The sequence below is a fragment of the Triticum dicoccoides genome, chromosome 2A, assembly GCF_002162155.2.
Source record: "Triticum dicoccoides isolate Atlit2015 ecotype Zavitan chromosome 2A, WEW_v2.0, whole genome shotgun sequence".
Classification (NCBI taxonomy): domain Eukaryota; kingdom Viridiplantae; phylum Streptophyta; class Magnoliopsida; order Poales; family Poaceae; genus Triticum; species Triticum dicoccoides.
The window spans coordinates 528,380,670-528,406,750 of NC_041382.1; the positions used below are offsets into that span (position 1 = coordinate 528,380,670).

The 26,081-nt window shown below is 43.9% G+C and overlaps 1 protein-coding gene across 2 annotated transcripts; it reads right to left on the bottom strand.

Annotated features, from left to right (window-relative positions):
• Positions 1-15,760: 15,760 nt before the first annotated feature.
• LOC119355187 (ATP-dependent DNA helicase Q-like 4A) lies at positions 15,761-24,887 on the bottom strand. Of its 2 annotated transcripts, none has more exons than XM_037621965.1 (25): positions 24,731-24,886; positions 23,662-24,031; positions 23,521-23,578; positions 22,701-23,096; positions 22,414-22,584; positions 22,190-22,320; positions 21,731-22,094; positions 21,515-21,646; positions 21,070-21,156; positions 20,862-20,995; positions 20,384-20,504; positions 20,069-20,220; positions 19,865-20,000; positions 18,950-19,073; positions 18,808-18,878; positions 18,677-18,745; positions 18,485-18,595; positions 18,242-18,400; positions 18,071-18,151; positions 17,729-17,890; positions 17,549-17,601; positions 16,848-16,947; positions 16,678-16,769; positions 16,523-16,600; positions 15,761-16,416 (listed from the first exon to the last, which is right to left on the bottom strand). In XM_037621965.1, the coding sequence occupies exons 2-25, from the start codon at positions 23,853-23,855 to the stop codon at positions 15,987-15,989; spliced, it is 3,606 nt and encodes a 1,201-aa protein (XP_037477862.1). In that variant the 5' UTR covers positions 23,856-24,031; positions 24,731-24,886; the 3' UTR covers positions 15,761-15,986. The 2 variants fall into 2 exon arrangements, with proteins under 2 accessions (XP_037477862.1, XP_037477863.1); XM_037621966.1 differs by having other exon boundaries at positions 16,308-16,416; positions 16,527-16,600; positions 24,731-24,887.
• Between the last annotated feature and the right edge of the window lie 1,194 nt (positions 24,888-26,081).

Sequence of the window (26,081 nt, forward strand, 5' to 3'; positions counted from 1 at the left end):
TGCCTTCCACGCCAAGGAAAGTCCCTTCCGGACACGGGGGAGTCTTCAATCTTGTATCTTCATAGTCCAGGAGTCCGGCTTGAAGGTATAGTTCAGCTATCCGAACACCCCCTAATCCAGGACTCCCTCAATCATGGTCTTCACTTAAATTTGTTTGAGCTATCAAAAGCAACATATAAAACTAGTCCCAAGGTGATAGAGTTCAAGAGGGATATAATAAAAACTTTCATGAATATCATTGGACAAAATAAACTTGATTCCTTGTAATAATTTTGTGATATGGTGATATAATATGTGAGTCATGTTGATGAGTAATTATGCTTTATTTAGAATATTGGTGTTAAGATTTGTGACTCTGTATGCAAGCACAAAAGCCAATAGTTATGCAATGAAATTACATCCTACTTGTGGTGCATTATTCGGTGTTAGTTATGCTTAATGCTCCCTTATGAGATTTTTCATTTCTTGGTTGGATGCTTCTCAATCTTTTGCTAGCCTTCATTTGCACTAAGTATGATCACTACTTGTGCATCCAAAATCCTTTAAACCAGTTTTTGCCACATGAGTCCACTATACCTACCTATATGCGGTATTCTTTTGCCGTTCTAAGCAAATTTGTATGTGCCACCTCTAATTTTCAAAATAAATTTCTCTTTTGTGTGCTCGTACCGCTCATGAAACGGTAAGGGGTGGCTGGTATATTTCATGCTAGATGTGTTATTCTCAAGATGAGTGTTTATTCACTAGTCATTGCACGAGAGTACGACAAAGGTATTAGGGATGCCTAGTCCCAAAATAAAAAATGAATTTACTTTATGTTGTCAAATAATAAATTCCTTGGAAAGTGTTGGTATGGAAGGCACCCGTGGATACGGTTAGCCATGGAAAGTGAAAGTATGGTGGAAAAAGGAATAAACTTTATTTTTTGTTTGGGAACCGCCTATGATATATCTAGCATGGAAAGTATTGGGGACTACTCGATCATTTTCATTGACAGGAAAAGCATGCCACTCAAAATGTTTTATCTCTATCTTTTTCGCTTTGAGCTCTGGTACCTCTACAAATCCCTACTTCCCTCCGCAAAGGGCCTTTCTTTTTACTTTATGCAATTTTTATTTTTTACTTGAGTCTCCATCTTCTATTATAAATCACCAACTAAGGGGCACTATGATCGTACTTGAGCATTGGGTGTAGCTAATATGCGAGTGTGTTTCATGAATGGATCAATGATTGAGCATAATGGGCTAGGGATAACTTGCTTTAGCATTGATATTTTGAAAGACATGGTTATTTGTTGATATGCTTGAGTATTGAAATCTTCATATCAAAACTAGACTATTGCTTTGAATCATATAAAAGTCCAAATGTCCATGCTACAAAGAAAAGAATGTGTGATGAGCATGTTAGGCAGCATTCCACATCAAAAATTCTATTTTTATCATTTACCTACTCGAGGACGAGCAGGAATTAAGCTTGGTGATGCTGATACGTCTCCAACGTATCTATAAATTTTGATTATCCCATGCTATTATATTATCATTCTTGGATGTTTTACAATCATTTTATAGCAACTTTATATCATTTTTGGGGACTAACCTATTAACATAGTGCCCAGTGCCATTTGCTGTTTTGTGCTTGTTTTTTACTTTGTAGAAAATCAATACCAAACGGAGTCCAAACGCAACGAAACTTTTTGTGGATTTTTTTGGACCAAAAGATACCAGGTGGTCTAGAGAAGCACCTAGGGGGTTCCCCAAGGGGGCACAGCCCACCAGGGCATAGCTGGGCCCCCAGGCACGCCCAGATTGGTTGTGCCCACCTCGGTGGCCTCCCACACCGCCTCTTTGCTCTATAAATACCCCAATATTCCAGAAACCCTAGGGGAGTCGACGAAAATCAGTTCCAGCCGCTGCAAGTTCCAGAACCACCAGATCCAATATAGACACCATCACGGAGGGGTTCATCATCCTCATTGGTGCCTCTCCGATGATGCGTGAGTAGTTCATTGTAGACCTATGGGTCCGTAGTTAGTAGCTAGATGGCTTCCTCTTCCTTTTTTGATTCTCAATACAATGGTCTCTTGGAGATCTATTTGATGTAACTCTTTTTGCGGTGTGTTTGTTGGGATCCGATGAACTTTGAGTTTATGATCAGATCTATGTTTTTATCCATGAAAGTTATTTGAGTCTTTTGATCTCTTATATGCATGATTACTTATAGCCTCGTATTTCTTCTTCGAATCTTTGGTTTAATTAGGCCAACTAGATCGATTTTTCTTGCCATGGGAAGAGGTGCTTTGTGATGGGTTCGGTCTTACAGTGCTTGATCCCAGTGATAGAAGGGGAACCGATGCGTATTTATCCTTGCTACTAAGGATAAAACGATGGGGTCTATTTCTACATAAATAGATCTTGCCTACATCATGTCATCGTTCTTATTGCATTACTCCGTTTCTCCATGAACTTAAGATACTAGATGCATGCTGGATAGCGGTTGATGTGTGGAGTAATAGTAGTAGATGCAGGCAGGAGTCAGTCTACTAATCTTGGATGTGATGCCTATATAATGATCATTGCCTGGATATCCTCATGATTATTTGAAGTTCTATCAATTGCCCAACAATAACTTGTTTACCCACCGTATGCTATTTTTCTCGAGAGAAGCCACTAGTGAAATCTACGACCCACGGGTCTCTTCTTTATTATATTTGCCTTCGCGATCTATTTTTATTTGCTTTTACTTTTAGATCTATTAATTCAAAAATACTTTGCTGTAATTTTTATTTATTTATTTTATCTCGCATTCCCGCGAGATCTATTTATCCGATCTACTACAATTTTACCTATCTTTTTACCCGTGAGGGATTGACAACCCCTCTCTTACGTCGGGCTGCAAGTATTTGTTCTTTATGTGCAGGAGTTGTTTACGTGGTGTTGCGTGGTTCTCCTACTGGTTCAATAACCTTTGTCTCATCACTGAGGGAAATACCTACCATAGTTGTGCTGCATCATCCCTTCCTCTTTGGGGAAATACTGACGTAGTTCAAGACACGTCAGCGCCGTGTCGGAATAGATCCACCACGGCCCCTAAAGAAGTACGATTTGAGGGAGAAACCAACTTAAGGCTAGCGGCTCCTCCTCGGTCCATTTACAAATCTAGGGAACGCCCACCCGCTGGACAGGCGGGATACCTAGCCTGGTTACCTAAGGATGGTAATATGCGCGATTATATGCGTGACCAAAGCATAACAATGTCGGGTTGCAAGTATTTGTTCATCATGCTACCTCCAGGGTTCGAGCAGCTACCCGTCTTGTGTGCTTCAGAGACGAAGTAATGCAGCACCAATTCCCAGAAGGGTTTAAACTCATAAGTATCAAGAAATATAACGGAACAATAGACCCCCTGGTATTGATTGAGGATTTTCTCATGCACATAGACATGGCCGGTGGCAATGATCTCGATGACATCAAATATCTACCATTGAAACTCAAAGGATCAACTCAGAATTGGCTTAACACCCACCCCAGGACTATATCGGTACTTAGGAGGACATGGAACATGCATTCTGAGCAAACTTCCAAGGTACTTACGTCCGACCCCCGGATGCCAATGACCTTTCTCATGTCGTGCAAAAGCCAGGGGAGTCAGACAATTTTTTTTGGAATTGATTCTTAACTAAGAAAAAAAGATAGTAGACTACCCGGACGTTGAGGCGATTGCCACGTTCAAGCACAACATTCATGACGAATGGTTGGCCAAAGAGCTTGGGCAAGAAAAGTCATGAACAATGGCAGCCCTCATGCATCTTATGGCTCAGTTTTTCGCTGGTGAGGACAACTAGTTGGCTCAGAAGAGCAATCGTAGTGGTGACCCCAACACCTTCAAAGTGTGTGACGAGAACAGAAAACCTCGGTGTAATAGGAATAATAGGTGCCGCAATAGAGGAAGTAGCAGTGATGCCGAGGAGACTGAAGTTAATGCTAGTTTCATCAATCAGCGTGGCGGCAACAAAAGGAAGCCTTTCCAAGGAGGCAGGGAGGGTCCAACTCAATTGGATAAAATCTTGGATAAACCATGTGCCATCCACGACAGTCCCGACAAGCCAGCCACGCATACCAATTGGAATTATTGGGTCATCAAGCAGGCCGGGAAGATTGCTACCTATAACTAGGGTAAAGTCCAACCTAGTAATGAGGATAGAGACCAGCCAAGGCCGGGAAACACCGACCAAAAACAGTTCCCTCCTGAGGTCAAGGATGTGAATAATATATAAGTCACACTAGTCACCAATAAGGAGATGAAGCGCGTGCTCCTTGATGTGTATGTGATACGTCTTCAATGTATATATAACTTTTGATTGTTTCATGCTACTACATTATCAATCTTGTATGCTTCATGTGCCATTTTATATCATTTTTGGGAACTAACCTATTAACCCAATGCCCAGTGCCAGTTTTCTATATTTTTTTGTTTTAGAGAAAATCCCTACCAAATGAAGTCCAAATGCGACAAAACTTTTTGACGGTTTTTTTAGACTAGGAGAGACCCTACAAGCTTCTGGGGGAGTCCAGATGACAAACGAGGAGACCGCAAGGCGGCACGGTGTGACCAGGGGTAGGCATGTCGTGCCCTCTTGTGGGCCCCTTGTGGCTCCGTCTGACCTAATTCTAGCACTAAAAATTCCGAAATACCCCCAAAAGCCAAGAGCAAGACCCGAAACAATTATTCCGCTGCTGCAAGCCTTTGTTCTTCCACGATCCCATCTGGAGGCCTCTGCCGGTACTCTGCCGGAGGGGGAATCGATCACGGAGGTCCTCTACATCAACCTTGTTGCCTCTCCAATGATGCGTGAGTAGTTCCTCACATGACCTACGGGTCCATAGCAGTAGCTAGATGGTTCCCTCTCTCTATCTGTCTCTCTCTCTATATATATATTTATCTCTCTATCTCTCTCTCTCTCTCTGATCTTCAATACAATGTTCTCTTCAGAGATCGATATGATGTAATTCTTTTGCTGTACATTTGGTAGGATTCGACGAATTGTGGGTTTATGATATGATTGTTCATCGAAATTAATTGTGTTATTTCTGAACTTTACTACTACCCCCGTCATGGTTTATTGGTCCTCTTAGCATTTTGTGCCAAACTTTGACCATAGATTTAACTAAAATAATAATAATGCATGTCACCAAAAATGATATCACTGGAAACTATGTTCAAATACGAATCCAATGATATAATTTCTTGAGACATGCATTATTATTTTTTAGTTAAATTTATAGTCAAATTATGGCACAAAATGCTAAGGGAACCAATAAACCAGGAGGGAGGTAGTATGTGTGATTGTTCATAACTATGTAATGCTTTTCGATCTATGAGTTTTTGCTACTTCTTGAGCTTGCGTTGGTTTTTCCCTTGAAGAGGAAAGGGTGATGCAGCAAAGTAGAGATAAGTATTTCCCTCAGTTTGAGAACCAATGTATCAATCTAGTAGGAGACAACGCACAAATCACCAATACCTGCACAAACAATCAAACAAAGTTGCACCCAACGCGATAAAGGGGTTGTCAATCCCTTCACAGTCACTTGCAAAAGTGAGATCTGATAGAGATAGATAAAGAATACTAAAAGATAAAGTAAATATTTTTGGTATCTTTGGTTTATAGATCAGAAAGTGAAAGATTGCAAAATAGTAGATCGGAAAATAATATGAAGGAAAATAGTAGATCGGTAACTTATATGATGGAAAATAGACACAACGGCCATAGGTTTCACTAGAGGCTTCTCTCAATATAGCAAATAATACGGTGAGTGAACAAATTATTGTCGAGCAATTGATAGAAAAGCGCAAAGTTATGATGATATCCAAGGCAATGATTATGAAATATAGGCACCACGTCCGTTTCAAGTAGAACGAAACGATTTTGCATCTACTACTATTACTCCACACATCGACCGACTCCTGCCTGCATCTAGAGTATTAAGTTCATGAAGAACATAGTAACGCATTAAGTAAGACGACATGATGTAGAGGAATAAACTCAAGCAATATGATGTAAACCCCATCTTTTTATCCTCGATGGCAACAATACAATACGTGCCTTGCTGCCCCTACTATCACTGGGAAAGGACACCGCAAGATTGAACCCAAAGCTAAGCACTTCTGCCATTGCAAGAAAAACCAATCTAGTTGGCCAAACCAAACCGATAGTCCGAAGAGAATTACAAAGATATCAAATCATGCATAAAAGAATTCAGAGAAGAATCAAATAATATTCATAGATAAGCTGATCATAAATCCACAATTCATCGGATCTCGACAAACACACCGCAAAAGAAGATTACATCGGATAGATCTCCAAGAACATCAAGGAGAACATGGTATTGAGAATCAAAGAGAGAGAAGAAGCCATCTAGCTACTAGCTATGGACCCATAGGTCTGAGGTAAACTACTCACACTCCATCGGAAGGGCAATAGATTTGAGTAGAAGCCCTCCGTGATCGAATCCCCCTCCGACAGGGTGCGGGAAAAGGTCCCTATATGGGATCTCACTGGTATAGAAGGTTGCGGCGGCAGAAAAGTGTTTTCGTAGATACTTCTGGAGGTTTGGGAATATATGTGAATATATAGGGGAAAGAATTAGGTCAGGGGAGTCACAGGGGACCCACAAGGCAGGGGGCACGCCCAACCCCCCTGGGCATGCCCTCCATCCTTCTAGCCGCCTCGTGGCTCCTCTGACTTGAACTCCAAGTCTCTTGGGTGTCTTCTGGTCTAAGAAAAATCATCGCGAAGGTTTTATTCTGTTTGGACTCCATTTGGTATTCCTTTTCTGCGAAACTCAAAACAAGGAAAAAAACAGAAACTGGCACTGGGCTCTAGGTTAATAGGTTAGTCCCAAAAATAATATAAAATAGCATATTAGTGCATATAAAACATCCAAAACAGATAATATAATAGCATGGAACAATCAAAAAAATTAGATACGGTGGAGACGTATCAGTTTTCTTTGGCCAAGTTGATATTAGATCTTCAGTAGAAGTGGTGCATAGTAGTAGGTTCAATCTTGTGGTGTCCTCACCACGTGACAGCAGGGGTAGCGATGTGCGTATTTGTATTGTTGCTACTAAGGGTAAAACAACGGGGTTCGATCATATTGATTGGTTTTATTTTGTCTACATTATGTCATCGTGCTCAAAGCATTACTCGGTTTGTCATGAACTTAATACCTACACAGGCAAGCATAGAAGCGCTCTAGAAGTGGACTAATAGTAGTAGGCGTCATTAAGTTTAACAGTCTACTTGTCATGGACGTAATGCATATGTATTGATCATGCCATGAATAACATCATAACTATGTGCTTTTCTATCAATTGCCCAACAGTAATTTGTGTACCTAGCGTTGCAATGTTCTTGAGAGAGATGCCTCTAGTGAAATCTATGCCCCGGGTCCATTCACCTCATATTGCTAAAACCCTAAAAACCTTGTTGTAATTTATTTAGTTTTATAGTTTATCTATCTACCACTATCAGAATTAATCCTTGCAATTGACGAGTACAAGGGGATTGACAACCCTCTTGCGCACGTTGGGTGCAAGTATTTGTTTCTGTGTGTGCAGGTACTGTTGACAGTTGTTTGCGTGAATCTCCTATTGGTTTGATAAACCTTGGTTCTTAACTGAGGGATATACTTTCTGTTACTATACTTCATTACCCTTCCTCTTCGTGGAAATCCCAATGCCTATCACAAGTAGTTCTACGTTGTGGAGCCTACCGCGCTGAAGTATAATCCATGGTTATAAATCCTGATCATCTGTTACTGACGAGACCATTCAACCAGCATCTGTCCTGGCGGTACATCGGGCATTGGTTCTCGACCCAATAGTTCATGGATTTCATCTGACCTGAGTCCTCCTAGACAGTGGCAGCAGCTTCAACCTGATATATGTAGACATGGTCAAGAAGATGCATATAGACTCGGCAAGAATCAAGCCCAGTAATACAACTTTCAAGGGTATCATACCCGGGATTGAATCTTAGTGCTCGGGAAAGGTGACCCTGGACGTAGTCTTTGGTACATCCGAATTTTTTTGAAGCAAAGAGTTAACCTTTGACATCATCCCCTTTAGGAGTGGCTATCATGCACTCCTCGGGGGGGCGCAGCTTTCGCACAATTTCACGCCATCCTGCGCTACGCTTATTTAAGCTAAAGATGCCAGGGACTCACGGAGTAATAATAGTAAATGATAACACAGAACACTCTCACCGAACAGAAGAGCAGACTGCGGCCTTCACAGACGAGGTTTAGGCTGCCGAGGAAGCATCTAAGGCCCGAGATGGATCAAGCAGCTAAGACCCTACAAAGCATCCAAAGCCAGTTCATGGTGCATCCAATGACGACTCCGACGTACGTCAGACACCCCACGAGGATGATATGGACACTACCTCAGGAACAGCAGACGGTGACCCTAAATAGGGATATGCGCTCCACCCCCACCCCCACCCCCCCATGCTACATGATCGAGGACTACGTTCCTCGAGTACACAACTTCGCACTAAAAATTCCATGGGGGCGACGAAGCAAAAACCCAGCAGAGGTGACACTTTGGATAAACCAAAAACATGTGCCAATGTCCTTGCCACACGGGCATCAAGCTCACAATTTACAACTCGTATAGGGCAACAAATCTCTGCCCCATAGTTAGTTCGTGCCGCAGTAGGCACCATCGCTGACAATCACGCAATGTAGGAATGTTGGAAGCCTGGCGACACCATACCTCAGTGGTCAAGCTACAAACGTTTGAAACATCGATAGCTCGATCGAGGGATAAAGTCGGCTTAGACTGATATAGCCAGCCGAGGAGGCACGCTTCAATGCACCTAATCACCAAAGATTATCATTGAACAAGTGGTGGGCTTAGCGACGGCACTCCTCAGTATGGACAAGGAAGCACTAGTTTGATAGTGAAGAAGAGAAAAAGAAAGCATGCGGTCCTTGGTTTGACAAGGTACACAAAAGAACATGCAACGATGAAGCGACACTGCACATGAAGCCGGAAGCTCGGACCTCGGCATGATAAACTCTTCGGATAGACTTTGTAATAGTCTTTGAATCATGCATCTTTAGTTATAGCTTGGATAGTAGGTTCAACCTTATAAGTTATTGAATAAAAAGACGCCCGAACTTTCTTGGGCTACATATACACTCATGGTGCATCCTTGTTCTCTTTTCAAATACACAATTGCTATAACTTTCTTTTTACCACGTGAGATGCCCTTGAGCATCAGCACCATTAACTAGGGGCTTTGTTAAGAGTCGAACCCATCAAACGTCGAGGTTCTCCATTGAGTCCTCGGCCACGTCTTCGAACCTCTAGCCAATATATGCATCGATTCGACTTGTGTCTTTGGTCAATAGCTGGGTTGCCTGGCTCCTATGTTTACCCCCTCGTGTCTCTGCTTAGTTTGGCTAAGGGTATACCGGGAGCACTTTTGTGATTGTTACTTCTAGTTTAACCAGTTAAATACCTCGGGTGGGTGAAGCTGAAAGATGACTGTCATAATATGGGCTAAATCGGTCGGCATGCCGGATGAAGTGTAAAATGAAAAACTAGTGTGATTATCTACATAATGTTGAAGGACTTTTCCTCGACAAGGCCAAAGTATTTCTAATCTGAGTACGAAACTCCCAAGGACTTGGGTTATTTGGGGGCTATTTATTTGCCACCCACCACATATGCTCCTATGGCTAAGTGTATGTTTTAGCCTTATAGGTCTGATTGCCTTGTTTTAGCTGAAACAACCGCCTCCGGCACCGAGACGCCGACTAAGGGTTGTAATAAGACAAAAAAACACCCTAAGTAGTGTATACTTAGGGGCGGAAGACGATGGCCAGCCAACTACGCATGTTAAATGTCGTAGATTGAGTCAAAATTAAAAGCATTGAGCAAATAAAAAGCGGCAAAACTGGATATAACTGCCCAGAATAGGCCATTTCAAGATAGGGGTTTGTCCTTTACAAGTACATCTCGGCATTCCGAGAAAGTTTAGGGCAAGTCTAATCGAGATTCTCTAGAATAGACTTGTTTACATTTATACTCAACTATCCGAGCAGATGGCATCGCCTTCTCAAAGTACTCCTCTGGCTTCACCTCCTTGGCGTGCCTCTCAAGGCCCTGCCTGGCAGTCGGCTCTAGGTCCAGCTTCGGGTAGTACGCCTGCATTATTGTAAAAGCATGCGGAGAACCATCGAGGCACGTCGACCACTTCCACAAGTTGGCATGGGCTCCTTCCTCTTGAAGGTGGTGCACCAACCCAAAGAAGCTGGTCGGGAGAGGATCTCTCGGCCACAAGGTCGTGCATAGATCCTCCATGGTAGGTTTGGCTACCCGTTGCAGCTCCGCCAACTGCTTCGCTTGTCGCTGAAGACTTGGGGATGCACCGGGTCTTGGAACTGTAACCAGAGGACTTATGGTTAGCCGGGTCGATGCGCACATCAAAGTACTGACAGGCCTCCTCCAGGCTTCGAGGAAGATCCGAGAAGGCGCCTGACATGCGCCAAAGTTGCGTCAGCTTGGAGAATGCTTGATTACCGAAGACACATTGCAATAAATAAGTCTTGCCAAAGACTATCTTCGTCGCCTGCCGTAGTTCCTCCTTCGTGGCGTCAGCTTGGGAGGCGGCCTCCTGACGCTCCCAAACGAGCCACTTGAGCTCGGCAGCGTCTTTCGCCTGGGCGGTCTTCAGAGTCACTTTCAGTGACAACACACAAAAGATCCCCTTCCACCTGGGTGATGCGCGCCTGAGCAGCTTTGTGGGTTTTCTGCTCATCAGCGAGCAGCATGGCATTTTTCTGGGCCGACGCCTTCAGCTGCTCGGGCTCGGTCCGAGCCCTTTCAAGCTTGGCCCACATGTTGGACAGGTGCTTCTCAGCCGCTGCACAATTAAACAAGTCGAGTTGAGTACACAACTACTTGGTAAACAAGTACAGATTATAGGGGATGAGTTAGAACACCCTTACCCTGTGCCTTCTAGACATCATGTCTTAGACGAAGAGTCTCCTCCTCGGCTTGAGAAAGCTGGTATTTTACCTTTTCGAGGTATGCAAGGTAGAAGCCCGCTCAAAATACAAGATATACATAAGTGAATAAAGTGGCATCCATTAAAAGTTTTGATTCGATCCTCCTGTTGGTTCCTTGTAGAACCAACATGAGTCTCGAGGGCTACTGCATATTCACGTTTTTTAAAACTAGGCATCAAGCTATAATTCGACCATCAAGCCAGTTTGGTAAACTGACGCAAGGCTCAGAGGCTAACGTTATTGCGATTCAAAACGGTTTTAAAATAGTGCAGTCTTTAATAAAAACAAAGCATTTTTCTAATTTCACTGGATGATGTTTGGACATCCTCCTTGAGGGCTACAGGATATATTTATGGTACTTAATATTAAAAGAAAATAAATCAAATTGTATGTTAACATAGCTCAAAGCCTTTCACTAAGCCGAGGAATATATCCATGACACCAGCCTCAGCGGACCGCGAGACCTCCAACCTTGCCATGGCTACACGGGCTGCTTGGGCGTCGTTCCCTGCCCCAGCATCACCGGCGGCGTTGGATGTGGCCATCGTTCGCCGCCTCCGATGCGCTCTCTCTCACCCTGGCGAGGAATCCCCAGGCGAATTCAAGTTTCATGGTCAAAACCCTAGTCGCCTTGGTGCTGCCAGAGGTTTTTAGGGTTAAGGGGGGAAACGTTGGAGAATCCGCTTCACTTTCTCAACCTAGAATTATGCATCACATAATTAAGTAACATACATAGTAGTGGGTACTACCTGAGAACGCCTCACCGTACTGCAGTTTTCATGGCTTTCATTACTCTCTTATTTTTTACTTTTAATCTAGTGCATTTTAATTCTTGTCAAAAACGCTCTCACGATATTTCCACCAGCGCACCATTTTTTGCCTTGTGCAACAACTAACTTTTTTGTCAATTTGAGATTGCTTTTACCACACTTGTCGCGTGGTGTGCAACAACTAACTTATAGGCACATTCCGATAAACTTATATAAGAGTTAAAGACCATTTTCTAAGCTCTACGTGGGATTAATATTCTTACTTAAAAATGATACTCTACAACTCTTTTTCGAGAGTACGCCAAAGGCGTACCATATTTTTATAGAAGAAAGAGAGTGAATGTACAAAAGCGGCACTAGCTAGATGAGAGCATCCCAGCTAGGCCAAAACCCACCACACCCTTAACACCCAGCAACGAAAACTCTAGGGCTACACTCTCACAAAATGTGTTAAACTACCAACTCCAAATCTAGCAAGGCTCCATTGCTTGACTTCTCGGAAGATATCATCCGCCAACTCCATCGGGGTCCTTTGTTGCTGCACCCTGTTGAAAACACGTGCGTTTCTTTGCTTCCAGAGCTCCCAGACTACTAAAATGACGAAGGTGTCGTAGCCTCTCTTCAGTCCGCTGGGCACATTCCTCCTAGTCTCGATCCACCACTCCAAGAAAGTGTCATCAACCACTGGGGCCCTAATGGCTAGGTGGAGGGTGTCAAAGCAGATGTGCCACACATGCCGTGCATACCCACATTTGATCAAGATGTGTTCGGCATTGTCTTCGTCCTGCGGACACGTGTAACAACTCGAAGGATGATCTTGGAGGCCATGCTTTGCCCTACGATCCGAAGTCCAAATGCGGTGCTGGACAGCCAACCAAATGAAAATTTTGCACTTCAGGAGTGCCTAGCTCTTCCAGATACACGAAGCGTAGGGGGCTCGTTCATCACCAAGGCATAACCGCTGGTAAGTCGACCTCGCAGTGTACATCCCAGATGGATCAGCGGGCCAGGAGAAATAGTCCGGGGCGTTAAGATCTCTTTGCACCGTGCTCATGGCGAGGTTGAGATGCACAAGCTGTAGATGGCCCGTAAAGGACAGATCTCCATTGACATCCTGCAACCATCGCCCCTCGTCCAGCCCTTCCTTGACGGTGCGTCTATTCCTTGTGCGCACATCCACCATCTCGTGGATCATAGGTGCAATGTCAGCAATGGCAAAGCCATGGATCCAATGATCTCTCCAAAATAGGACCTTGGTGCCCTCCCCAACCTCGATTTTAACCATGCTGTCAAAGACTGCTCAAGCATCTTCATCTTTCATCAAGCTGAGGCCCTGCCATGGGCGCTCCGGGTCCGTTCGCTTCAACCACTCCCACTTGACTCGTAATGCAAGACCTTGCAACTTAAGATTCCTGATTTCCAGCCCTCCAAAGCACGTGGGCTTGCATACCGCGTTCCATGCGACCATGCATTGGCCCCCCGAGGTCTTCTCTTTGCCAGCCCAAAAAAAGGCCCTCATCCACTTGTCCAACTCTTCGAAGACCCATGCAGGCGCATCTATGATCATAAAGTGGTGTATGGGTTTCGCTGCAACAACAGACTTGACCAACACCAGCCGTCCTGATCTCTGCAGTAGGCCACGTTGCCATCCCGGGGCACACTTCTTTGCGCTATCCAACATTGGCTGCCAATCTGCCCTCTTAAGTTGATGAATGGCGAGTTGGAGGCCTAGATATTTGCAAGGGAACTTCGCTAGATTGCAGTGCAACAAGTTGGTAACTCTATTTCGATCCTCCTCATCTCCGTGAATCATAATGGCAGAAGATTTGGCATAGTTCACTCTTAAACCCGACGCATCGCCGAAGGCTTTGAGGGCCATAGTGACGAACCGAAGATCCACCTCGTTAGGCCTGACGAAAAGGGCCACATCATTCGCATATATAGACACACTTTGATTAGGCTTGACCCCGGTGAACGGTCGTAGCACTCCCATTTCAGCTGCCTTGACCATGATGCAAGAGAGTGCATCCATAGAGATGATGAACAAGAGGGGGGATACCGGATCTCCTTGTCTTAATCCTTGTGCTAGCACAAAACTTTTGCCCGGCACACCATTGACCACCACCTTAGTGGATGCCGTCCTGAGCAGTATAGCAACCCATGGAAGCAAGAGCTCTAACCCCGGCGGAGCAATGGCTTAGGAGAATGGTTAAACATGCGCTGCTGGGGCTCTCTTCGCTGCAACGCACCATTGAGCGTCAGCGATCACGGCAGCGGTGGATCCGTGAAGGAGATGCTAACACTAAGTTGTTTCAAGCCGTGGCGAATGGAAGACGCTCTAAAAACTTCATACCCCACATCAGACATAACGACGAGCTTGTCACGGAGCAGGAGAGGAAGGGGGAGATTTTCACTGAGGCCAGTGAAAATCTGTTAGGACATGCCGTTCCCAGAGAGGCCGACCTAGACCTGAACTTTGTGGGTATGGAGACGCATGACCTGGCAGACCTTGAAATCATTTTTACCGAGGATGAAGTTTGGAACACCATTAAGGAAATGCCTCCGGATCGCGCCCCTGGACCGGATGGTTTCGTGGCCGCTTTTTACCAAAAGGCATGGCAGATCATTAAAAACGACGTTATGGCCATGGTAATGAAGCTCTATGTGGAGGACGGGGGGAGGGGGGGTTGGAAAGCTGAACAAAGCGCACATTGTGCTCATCCTGAAGAAGTCGGATGCCGAGGTGGTGGGCGACTTTCGCCCCATCGGTCTCACTCACAGCGCTGCCAAGTTGGTTGCCAAAATGTTGGCCAACCGTGCGAGGAGAAGGATGAAGGAGATTGTTACGGCAAATCAATCCGCATTCATATGTGGCAGACATTTGCACGACAACTTTATCATGTTAGACAAGTGGCGAGAAAGATACATACTCGTAAGGAGGCCGGGGTGTTCCTGAAGCTGGACATCTCGAGGGCTTTTGATTCTATTGCTTGGCCTTTCCTGTTTGAGGTAATGAGGATACTCTACAACTCAACCTTAAAGCCACGGCTCCGCCCCACAGGCCACAGCGCGCCGACCGGGACAGACTTGTGCCACCACCGGGGCCGCTGGATGCTGCTTACGTGAATCGGGGTCGTATGCCGGAGGCAGGCCGCTCTCTCGAATATTTTTCGCGTCCGTGGAAGGAGCAAAAACCATGCGGAAAGCGAGCAAGCGGGGGAAGCTTATGCAGACGACGTGCAGGTTTGTTCGGTGGTTCGCGCGTCGCTATCCAATCTCGCGTCACTACTCGAACAAATCAACCGGAGGCGTTTGACATGTCGCATGTGTGATAGTATAGAGTAGTATATGAGCCTTTGCATCGGTTGACTTTGGTGATTTCAAAGGGACGGTGATGTCTCCGGCAGGGACCTGTTGCCGAAATGACACGAGAAAAATAAATGCGCAGCTCCTGTTATCGGGTTAAAAAAAGCGACCAATATCTCCCTTTAATAATAATGTGTATTTTAAGAAAAGAAGAGCATCTTCAAACGATATTTTCTTTCGAGGAAACGAGAATTTCAAATCAAAAAAAGTGTACTGCTAGTACTACTGCTTCACAAACAAACCTGGAGATCGCCGTCATATTAAAGCGAGCATGTTGGTCGAATGGAACATGCCACCTGCGTATTGGCAAATACAAAAATTGCGTCGGTTGCCCAAGGTAGCTAGGCCGTTGCAGTCTCGCAGAACATACCGCGACGGCACATGCAAATGCAGCCTGCTTCAGGGTTCAACAATCAACAGCCAACAGCAACAGGCAACATGCATCAACAGACAGACAGCTAACTGACGGCTTCAAACAGAAGCCACATCTGCTACAATCCACACCCGGGTACACCAAGCTGCTACAATCCACACCCGGGTACACCAAGATTGAAGATGCAGCATAATCAAGCAACCTCTCTCGGCAGGTAGTTCTCCTCAGACAGTTCTGATAAGACACTAGTAGTCTATTACTGCAGTGTGGTACATACATTTCCATGTCCACCGAATCCAGATTACCCCACAGAAGAATATCATGTTACATTTGCTACAGCCTACAAGAACTACCCTGAAACACGTGACCTATATATATAAGGCTTAGATGCCTACAAGCCTAGTTGGTGTATTTAAATTCTTCAAATATATTAGGTGTGGGGGCGTTACCGCCAGCCGTCCACTTGGGCAAAACCCTACCAGAGGCCACAGGCTGTTGGACGCTGCTGCACAGCTCATCCACCTCCTCGCATCCGTCCAAGTCAACATCTATGTAGCGGACGTCTTGGATCACGCTTGCAGCATCAGGTATTCCCTGCTTGCTGTTTCGTGTCTTTCCCGTGTGTTTCTTGGACTGAACTGTGCGTTCTTCAAAGTCATTGCCGTTACCAGACGTGTCAATGGCGGTGAAGCCCCTTCGCTTCTTCACGGCCTCATTTTGCTCGTTACTGCCGCCGCTGCTGCTGCTTCTCTTGCTTCCGTTTGGAAATTGGTTGAGAAACTCCTCTATGGTTGCAAGTACGCGATCCCCATACTTGTTGAGCTTCACCCTGAAAGAAAGTATGTAAAGCCGTAAGTAATGCTTTGCTTTAGTTCCCAGAGCTGCGTTGCCAACCTTACAATGTGCACTGAATATATTGTTTTTAGAGTCATTACTTGCCGATGCCATTTATCTCCAAAAGTTCTTCTTTTGTCCTTGGTATCCGAGTGCTAATTTCCTTCAGTGTTTCATTTCTGAACATGAATAATTCACCACGTCAGAAGTCAGTCAGCGAGTCCTTGCACAGCTGAAGGTATAACATGAAACTTACTTAAATATGTGGTGTACACCACATCCTGCAGTACCCTCCGCTATCTGAGACCTAAGGATTCTTAAAGTTTCATAGAGCAGCGATGAAAAATTCTGCAATTGAGAATAGCCTTTAGAATGAACAAAAATAAATGCACACAAGAGGATTCACTATAACTAATGACCAACTACCTCATCCATTTCACTCTGCCGTTGAACAGTCTTATTGACTTGTGAGATTGATGATTCATCAAGTTTCCCCATCTTCGGGGCTTTGTCAGCAGTGGGAAACCTGCAAAATAACATACAAATCATTATAAGCAAGATGTTTGGAATATTAAATGAAATTTAAATTTAAAGAAAGTACTCTAGTAGGAGTATGTGATATCCTGATTTAACTTTAAAGCTCAACTTTCCAACTTGAAGTGCATTCAACTAAGTCTCAGTCGATAACAACATTTGACATTACATATCCAGTTCTAATTCAAGATCAGATTGTCGGTAACATTACATTGTGCAAAAAAGCAATATGAGTTTAAACTTTTACTGCCAAAAAATCGTCATACTCAACGAAGTCTCAATTATAATGACATTTGACATTATATATATTCAGTTCTACAAATCAAGATCAGATTGTCGGTAACATCATATTGTGCAAACCAAATTTAGAAGTGCAAACTGATACTGCCATAAAACCATCACTTAAAAGACATTATTAGTTAATGATGGACCCCAGAAAGATTTTTGGCGAACTCATGAAAAAGAACTGTATGGTCACACAAAAAAGGAAATATTTCTCAATAAAAGCAAGATATGTAAATCAAACTTGAAGAGAAGAGACAAATGCAGAACATCCAATAAATTTTATAACATGTACAAGGCAGAAAACTAACTTAAGGACGATCTGATTGCCAGAGCGAAGACCACCAACTTTAACCTGATTCGCCTGCTCAACAAAAAAAAGGAAGGAAAACGTATGTATAAAACCAAAGGCAGCTACAAGAAGGTTGCCAAAAAATCATCTCAAAAATAAAGTAATAAACCAACCAGGGATCATGTATTCCCTCGGCTACCTTTAAAACAGATGATACTGATCCATACATATCACTCTTTTTGACATCCTCGGTAAGTATTCCCTCGGTTACTAGATGCCGCAGTACTCTTGCTGCCTCGCCTTTAGCTAGATTCTTCCCAGCCCCATGAAGAGGCAAATTATCATGACGGTTCTTCTTGACCTAAATGCAGTAGTTGACAAGATTTACAATCTAGGCGCAAGTATGTAGTTTCACCATGATTTCTCCAGCAAGAAACCAAGATGCACAATATCCAGATCGTAGAAAGTTGACACCGGTAGCAAGTAACAGAATTAATGAACTTCAGAACAATAATTCCAAGCGTTTAGCAGAATGGCATACATTTTGGTTCAAGGAACCTCTGTAAACTTCAAGAATATGAGAACTCGAACATGACTGCCTTGTCGCCAAGACCAGCTCAACCTAAAAAAGCAACAAGATGGTGATGTAAGTTCACAGAGAGGTGTGCATGTGTTCAGGAGGCAGGGCATAGCTATCTGCTTAGGGACCTACCAATTGCTTAGCAATATTGGTCACATCTTTCTCAATCCATCTCAATCCTTTCTTGCAATTATCACATGTTTTTGAACAATGTGATGGATCAAATGTCTCTCCAAAGTGGATCAGTTGTAGCAAACGTCTGCAATCCACATCATTTTCGCAGTAACTAACCTGTAGAAGAGGGGGAAAATACATGGTTATGACGGCTTCCAAACTACACCTCGACGAACAAAATGCATATAGATTTATCTATACCATGCACAAGAGATTCTCCTTGTGTGTTGCAAGTGCTTGACCATGTGAGGACGAAGAGCTTGATCTTACTTGCTCTGCAGATCCTTGCGTAATCATGTGTTTGACACGAATCTAGATAGTTTGGCAAGAAAATTACTTGTTTGTGATGACTGATGAGATGACAGGCTGACAATAAGGTGCCACTAGACTTACATAGTCAGAATAGTTATAATACAGCACACAAGATGAGCGTTGTCCATCTCTACCAGCACGTCCACACTCCTAAAAGAAAACTCAGTCATGAAACAGCTTAAATCATGCAGTTTCCTGTGCAAAGTCCTTACCTGATGGTACCCTTCAATTGATTTGGGAAGGGAATGATGAATAACAAAACGGACATCGGGTTTATTGATACCTGCAAATTGGAACATTAACATGGGGCGCAGATAAATAATTCATTTGAAGATGTTTCAAAGATCACATTACCCATCCCAAATGCAACTGTAGCACAGATTATGTTTATCTTATCCATACTCCATAGCCTCTGAACAGCTGCTCTATCAGAAGGCTCCATGCTACCATGGTAGTGTCTTGCTTGGTGCCCAAATTCCTGTGTCAATAAACAGGAAACAGACAAGATTAGTCAGACAGGTCAGTAGTTCAAATGCTAAGCACTTCAAATTTGCATAGCCCATCAAATTTCTATTTTCTGACTAAATCCAATTACAGCCTTGGGATTTATCACATCATCAGACTAGCACAAGTAAAATGTTGACATCAACCTATGCACTCTAAAACCATCAGGTACTGACATGGCTCCCACTTGAGCACGTAATGAGACTGCTACATGTAAATCTGGGCAAAAATATCATGAGATGTGCACTACCAAACCCTCTATCTGGCATGTTTGAGTTAAGAGACCAACTATTCAACATGGTTGTGCATTAACTTTCGAAACATCTCACAAGATTTCTAAGATTTGGTGCATCTATATTAGTTTACGCATGAAACCTAATTCAGGTAGGAATTGTTGATGGCGCACACCAACATGTGTAACTAATTTTACCAAGCGGAGACTAAAACCAAAGTGCGACTCCTTTTACAAATATGGGGCCCAAATTACAAAAAAATAAACATAGAGCCCTTTTCACTGACATGTGTGTTCATCTATATTCCGTAGTGGTAAAGACGTCTTTGTAGAGACAGGTGCTCAGGAATCAGGATAAACAAGAAGATTGACCCAAAATAAAATTGAACGTCTATATTTAGCAAAAGCTGGAAAACACATAAGAATACTGAAAAGATTGGTAAGGACGGATTTGCTCCAGCAAACAATATTAAATATCAAAGGAGAACACAGCATGCTTGAACAGTGAACAGCTTAAAGTCTGAAGAAGTAACCCTTAGTTTTTCGGCCACTTTTTCACAGTCCATTCTTGAAAGGCAATATATGATGCCGCATTCTTTAGGATGATTTTCACGGATAAAGCAATCTATATCCTCAAGACATTTCTTTGTCTTGGGCATCACTATATACCTGCAAAACTTGCGCTGAGATGATTTGTACAGTAGAAGTTGTATGTCAATATATTCTGACAGACTTACCTCAGATTGGGACGATTAAAACTCTGTTTGAAAACAACACAGTTTGCAAGGCCTAGAGCTTGCACAACATCTTCCTTAACACTCGCAGTTGCTGTTGCAGTCAAGGCCAGGACTGGTGTCTCTGGGAACTTTTGTTTTAAGAGACCTAAATGCTGAGAGATCATGTACGAAAGTTATATCAAATGATTGTCTCTTACTCCCTCCGTATCAAAATATAAGACGCTTTTCGACACTATCGTAATGTCAAAAAACGTCTTATATTTTGAAACAGAGGGAGTATTTGACATGAACATATGTCTTCATGGTAGAAAGTACCTGGTAATCAGGTCGGAAATCATGGCCCCACTGGCTTACACAATGAGCTTCATCAATAACAATTCTACAAAGATAACCTCGTGAATATAAAATTTCCAATTGTCTCAGCAGAGCATCACTCCTGTACCCAGGAAATTGCTACCAGTTACTACCAAATACATTGATAGTAGAACAGACCTAATGATAAACTGACAGAGAAGAGTATGTACAAGCGAGGGACTAATAGAGAGCTTAAGCCTTAAGTGCATTCAGGGATTTCAAATGTAGATGTTAGGTAAAAAAAAAGGAACTGTAACAGCTAATTTTGATCTGGAAAAAGTGAACTACTAAACAATGCCACCAGGTCATATTAAATAAGTATGGAAGTTACACTATATTGCAAAAGGATAATTTGGAACAGCAGTTCAGAGATGATGCAGCAAAGTCCAAATATAACTACTTCAGACCTGTGATGTGGAATTTACAGCATTCCACTTACTTAGCTATTTTTTCTGGAGTAACATATAGTAGCTTATAGTTGCATGTAGATGTAGGAGACATTAGATCTCTTAATATTCTCTGCTGCTCTGTCCATTCCAAGTTGGCACTGAGGTAAGTTGCAGGAATATTTGCCTGCTCCAGACAGGAGGTGAGTGGTCAAAACAACATCAAAGAAATATGTTCTAGGAAATGAGATAATGCATTACCTGTGATAAATGCATGATCTGGTCCTGGATGAGTGAAACAAGAGGACAAACTACTAGAGTTATGCCCTCATCAATGAGAGCCGGAAGCTGCAAATTAATAGACAAGTGTTCAGTGCTAATTTGAGGAAATAAAATCTTGCAGATGTAGTTAGCAGTCAATGCTGAATAAATTGGATTGTTTTAATTCCCTGCAAGACCATCGATTAATTCATAACGCTCATCTGATCAAACTCTTTTAGAAATTATCTCATCTTCCATGTTTAAAACTTAAACGTACCACTTGGCCAGTAGTATCATACATATGTGAGCACTAGAAAAGACAAAAGGCAAAGGAGTAACAAATTCACAAAAATCACCACTGAAGAGTCAAAAGGTGTATACAGTATTTCAAATATGCATAGCATATCAAAAAAGGGCAGAAATTTGTAGAAGCATGGTTTATTACCTGGTAGGTCAAACTCTTTCCACCACCAGTTGGCATCAAAACAAAAACATCACTACCATTCATTGTGGCATTAATTATTTCTCGCTGATTTGGGCGGAAAGAACGGTTTCCAAATACTCTCTTGTTGTGGACCTGAAGATGCAGTCAAACTTAGTGACTGTCATAAGCCAATGTTAATGAAGTAATCAACAGTTGATTTTGAAGAAAATAAATAACCTCAAGTTCCTTGGTCCATGGAAAATCTGTGCTGCTCCACTTCTTATCACCAGAACCGTCGGTGTAGCTAATATCTATATTTCTACGGGTGTAATCTCTCTGCACCGATGTTAACGGTATGTTACTATCCATGTAGGTACATGGAGCAGGAGTATAGCATGAACCACCGTCCCAGGGTCCATTCATATCATAAAACTGAGATTGGGATCTATTATTGTCCACAAAAGTGCTTGGGGTCATAGGGGGGTGATGCCCTTCTGCAGCTGTTGTGGAGGCCATAGAGTGTGATCTCTGCCGCTCATCGTCTTGGGTTGGCCTCGCCATATAATCCCCAAGTATCTGGATCTGTTTATTTAGATGTGCACTGCAGTGTATAACCACAGAAAATATCAGTATTAATACTGGTAAACCGAGCTTCATAATATACACAAAAATAATCAGTAGGCCCAAGAACCAAACCGCTGTTGACGAAGCTCTTCAGAATGTTGAGGATTGAGTTCTCCAGAACCATCAAGAAGTTTATTGGATACTGCAATCAACTGATCCTTCATCCCTTGCAAATGATAATTCGGCTCTGGGCAAAAAGCTAGCTGCACAAGTTTTGTATTAACTTGTGAGTTAACATGCTGAAATAGCTACTACGTGAACAGCATGAATGATGATTCAACTAATACTTTGCTTACTTTGTAACCATGACTACAAATTTCAGAGAGTTCTTGTGGTAAACTATTATCATCTGAACCTGTGAAGTTACACTTGTTTCCTGATGGAGTTGACATTTGCCGGGATGCTAACCCTCTGGGTGTATTTGTTGCTTCATAATGTTCCATAACTATGCGGTCCACATCAATACTCTGGAACATAACTAGATTTGTCACCAATTATGATATGATAAGATGGTATGTTCATCTAATTCTGGGAAGATAATTCAGTAGATAAAATATCAAATTTATCGGATTAAAGCACCTACCGCCAGAATCTCGTCATCATCCATGGCATCTAACTTATCATCAGCACACATGTTATCAGCAACAGGAACAGTCTGGCATGACATAGCATCAGTTCTGGCAAAACTGCTCTGATATGTTGTTCCAACCACATAATTGCTCCGGTAAGCCGTTGTACAGGTGCTTGCCAGCCGATGGCTGTTATTTTGCTCCAGGATACCACTTTCAGTGCGGCGATGCAGACTTTCCTGAGAGGGGATTGTACTTTTCGGCACATTATCCAATTTGTTGGCATTATATGAAGAATCTGTTGCATAAATAGGAGAAAAATCCCTGCCACAATCTTTCACCTTTGCAGATAAACCAGGTCTTAAATAATTCTTACAGGTCACCTGGGTGTTACACACAGAACGCCAGGCCTGTCATAGAAGTGTCATTAGATAATAACCACACAAAAATGAACAGAACACACTGAACTTTTTAGATAGTGGCAATAAGGTTTATGCTTTTTTTTCAGCAAAGCGATAAACTGGAAGTAAAAGACAAGCCAGGATTGAATTTACAGGCATGCAGCAAGTGGGTAACCAGTCCTAACTCCAACAAAATGTGATGCGCCTTTAGTGGACAGCTAACAAGTTGAAAAACAAACTGTCCTAGTTTTGCACTTAGTCAAGACAAACAAGCATCTAATAGCTTTTATAACATGGTTTTGAAAGAAAACTGCTTCTTACAGTAAGATTGGCATGGAAGTAAAAGACAAGCCAGGTCGAAGTGATCGTGTAGCTATAGCATTTTTAAGCATTGTGTGATGATTCATAGCATGTTACAGTATTATTGCCATACCTTCTCGATCCATGGAACTTGAAGGCGTTCTGGGCCTTGAATTTTACAAGCAGCGGACCTGGGAATATGAGTTTTGTTGCTGATGTGGTGAACAACTGTCTCTACGATAAGATCAACTAATTGCATATAACAGAATTATACCTTAAAGAAAGCATTGTATTGCAGTTCGCTTCCGGATTTGCCCTTTGTGTGGGTAAAGAGAACAGAAAGCTTGAACTTAGAAAGTCATCTTTGCTAAGGGAGCTTTGTATAGCATTTGCATGATGTGGCCAATTGACTTTTGGCGGCTTGTCATTGCAGCTGGAGCCAGCGTTCAGCTTGTTGCTTCCTTGCATTCGCTGCTATGGTAATTAGGGCATGAAGTGCTATTGAATGTTTGGTGATGAGATCTCACAAAGTCAGGGGCCAAGACCAAACTGAGGTGTGTAAATAGCACTTGCGTGGTTCTGCCAGCATGTGCGGGCAGTCTCGAAATGCCTCAAATTGTGTGATAGATATAACTTCTGCACGCCTACAAAATATGATGCAAGAAACAGAGTAAGAAACAAGAATGCAAATGATGGTGAGCCCTGTATACATCACTAAGGATGCCTACATTAGCAACTGCGATGGTGAGATCATATCAGAAGCTCAAAACTTCACTGAAGACAAGCTATAAATAACTGAAAGCTTGTTTAAAATAGTAGACCTAAAGATGTTATCCATATTAGGGTTTTGACCAACCATCATCAGAGCTCACCGAAAAGGCGAAAACAAACGGATAAGGCAAGACTAAGTCCAGTTATCCAGTCAATCGCAGCAGTTCTAAAGCAGGCGTGTGCTGGGCGACGAAATAGAGTATGAGATGAGCCATACTCCATCAATTGCAGTCCTGTGGACATGATTCTGTTCAAATAATCGATAGCACTGAAAATCAATGCATTTTTGGCCGTGCATATACCATACGCACACAGGGTTACGTTTTGGCTGGGAAGAAATTGAACAAACCCCTCCCCGCGGAGGCAGGCATTCCGTCGAACACCCTATCATCGAACCGTACAGTCAGCCCCGCCGAGGACCGAAAACAACCCCTCCTCGCCGCTCCCAGCCACGAACACGATAAGAGATCCCGCGGCCGCGGTGCCGCGTGAACTCGCACCAGAAAGGTCCCCGGGAAAACACGAGAAATTGCAAAGACGGGAGGCGACTGGGTCGGGGGCAGCGAGATCACCTGGCGCCGACGAGGCCGCGGAGGCTGAGGCCTACGCGCGCGCGCCGGAGAGGGAGAGCGAGAGGCCGAGCCCTAGTTTTGGGGAATGCGGAAGGAAATCTGGGTGGGTTTGTGCGGAGGGAATGGCCAGCCGCCGCGCGGGATATGGTACACGGGAAATTGAAAACCTCCCCCGTGGAGGGAAACGAATTAGGGAACCGGCACCCCCCTGATCCGGTGATCCTCTGGTTAGCGCGGTGGCCGTTGGATCGGCGGTTAAGATCTGTGCCGAGTGTTGACAACGGTGCTCAAGTTTCAACGGGTAGGTTGTGTGTGAAAGGGTATTTGCGCGTGTACAGGAGTGCGAGTGTGATTCCGTTGCCCATTTTGGTGATTTCCATCTCGTATTCCAGTGTTTGGAAAATTCTGCAAAGAAAAAAGTAGCGAGCAGAAATTTATGTATTGTAGGGTAAATTTGTAGTGTTTTTTTAACACAGTACAGACAAAAGCACTCATATACATGCGCATACACTCATCCCTATGAATGCATATACGCACACCCTATCCTTATGAGCACCTTATAAGAGCAACTCTAGCAGACCCCGCAAAACGCCGGCCTGCAAAACGTGTTTGCAGTTCGCGCAAAACTGCTTTTGCGGGCCGGCACGGGTTGGCACAGATGCAGACCTCCAAACGGACCAGTAAGAAAGTATATTCATGGAATATGCTTTTTTTGCGGGCTGGTATATGTACGACCCAACAAGTTCACGAATTCGGTTGTTGCATTGTTCGAACCACCACTGTAGTGAAGGATAACAAGTCACGAGCTATCGAGAATAATGGCGAAAAATGAAAGAGAATAGCCCAAGACCGAAGAGATATACCTTCCGGCCATTTCGTCGAACACCTCGCTCGCGGTGGGAGCGGCACCGTTGAACGGCATCGCGGGAGCACCTCCTTGCTGGGGGGAGGAGGGGGGACGTGAGAGGTTGAAGAAGATGGCTTCTTTCAAGCCGGAACCTTCCTTCGCTTTGTGCCCGCGGCCTTGCCGGCCTTCTCCACCGCCGGCCGGGATCGCACTGCGGCGTTACGCCCGGAGCGCGGGCCATCACGGCGGGGGCAACCGGATTCCCGCCCTGCACAACCATGTTGCCCTACCGCTTGCGGGCAGGGGCGGCGTGTGCTTGGGCGACGGCGGCGGGGCCAACATGGCTGGCGACGAGATCCGCCCGAGGGGAAGGGCGTGCGCGACCTCGACGGTGACGGGGGACAGCATGGGGTCGTCCATGACGGTGAGGGACGGCCGGCGAGGAGCAGCCGGAGCTTGTGGAGGGGGGCAATGGTAGCGGAGGGTGCGGGGAGCGGGAAAGGG

Excerpts from the sequence above, each read along its gene's own strand:
- LOC119355187 (XM_037621965.1), bottom strand. The coding sequence starts at position 23,855 with ATGCAAGGAAGCAACAAGCTGAACGCTGGCTCCAGCTGCAATGACAAG. Across the intron at positions 23,579-23,661 it reads AATACAATGCTTTCTTTAAG|GTCCGCTGCTTGTAAAATTC; the intron begins GTATAATTCTGT and ends TCATATTCCCAG. Across the intron at positions 16,417-16,522 it reads GAGATAAATGGCATCGGCAA|GGTGAAGCTCAACAAGTATG; the intron begins GTAATGACTCTA and ends ACTTTCTTTCAG.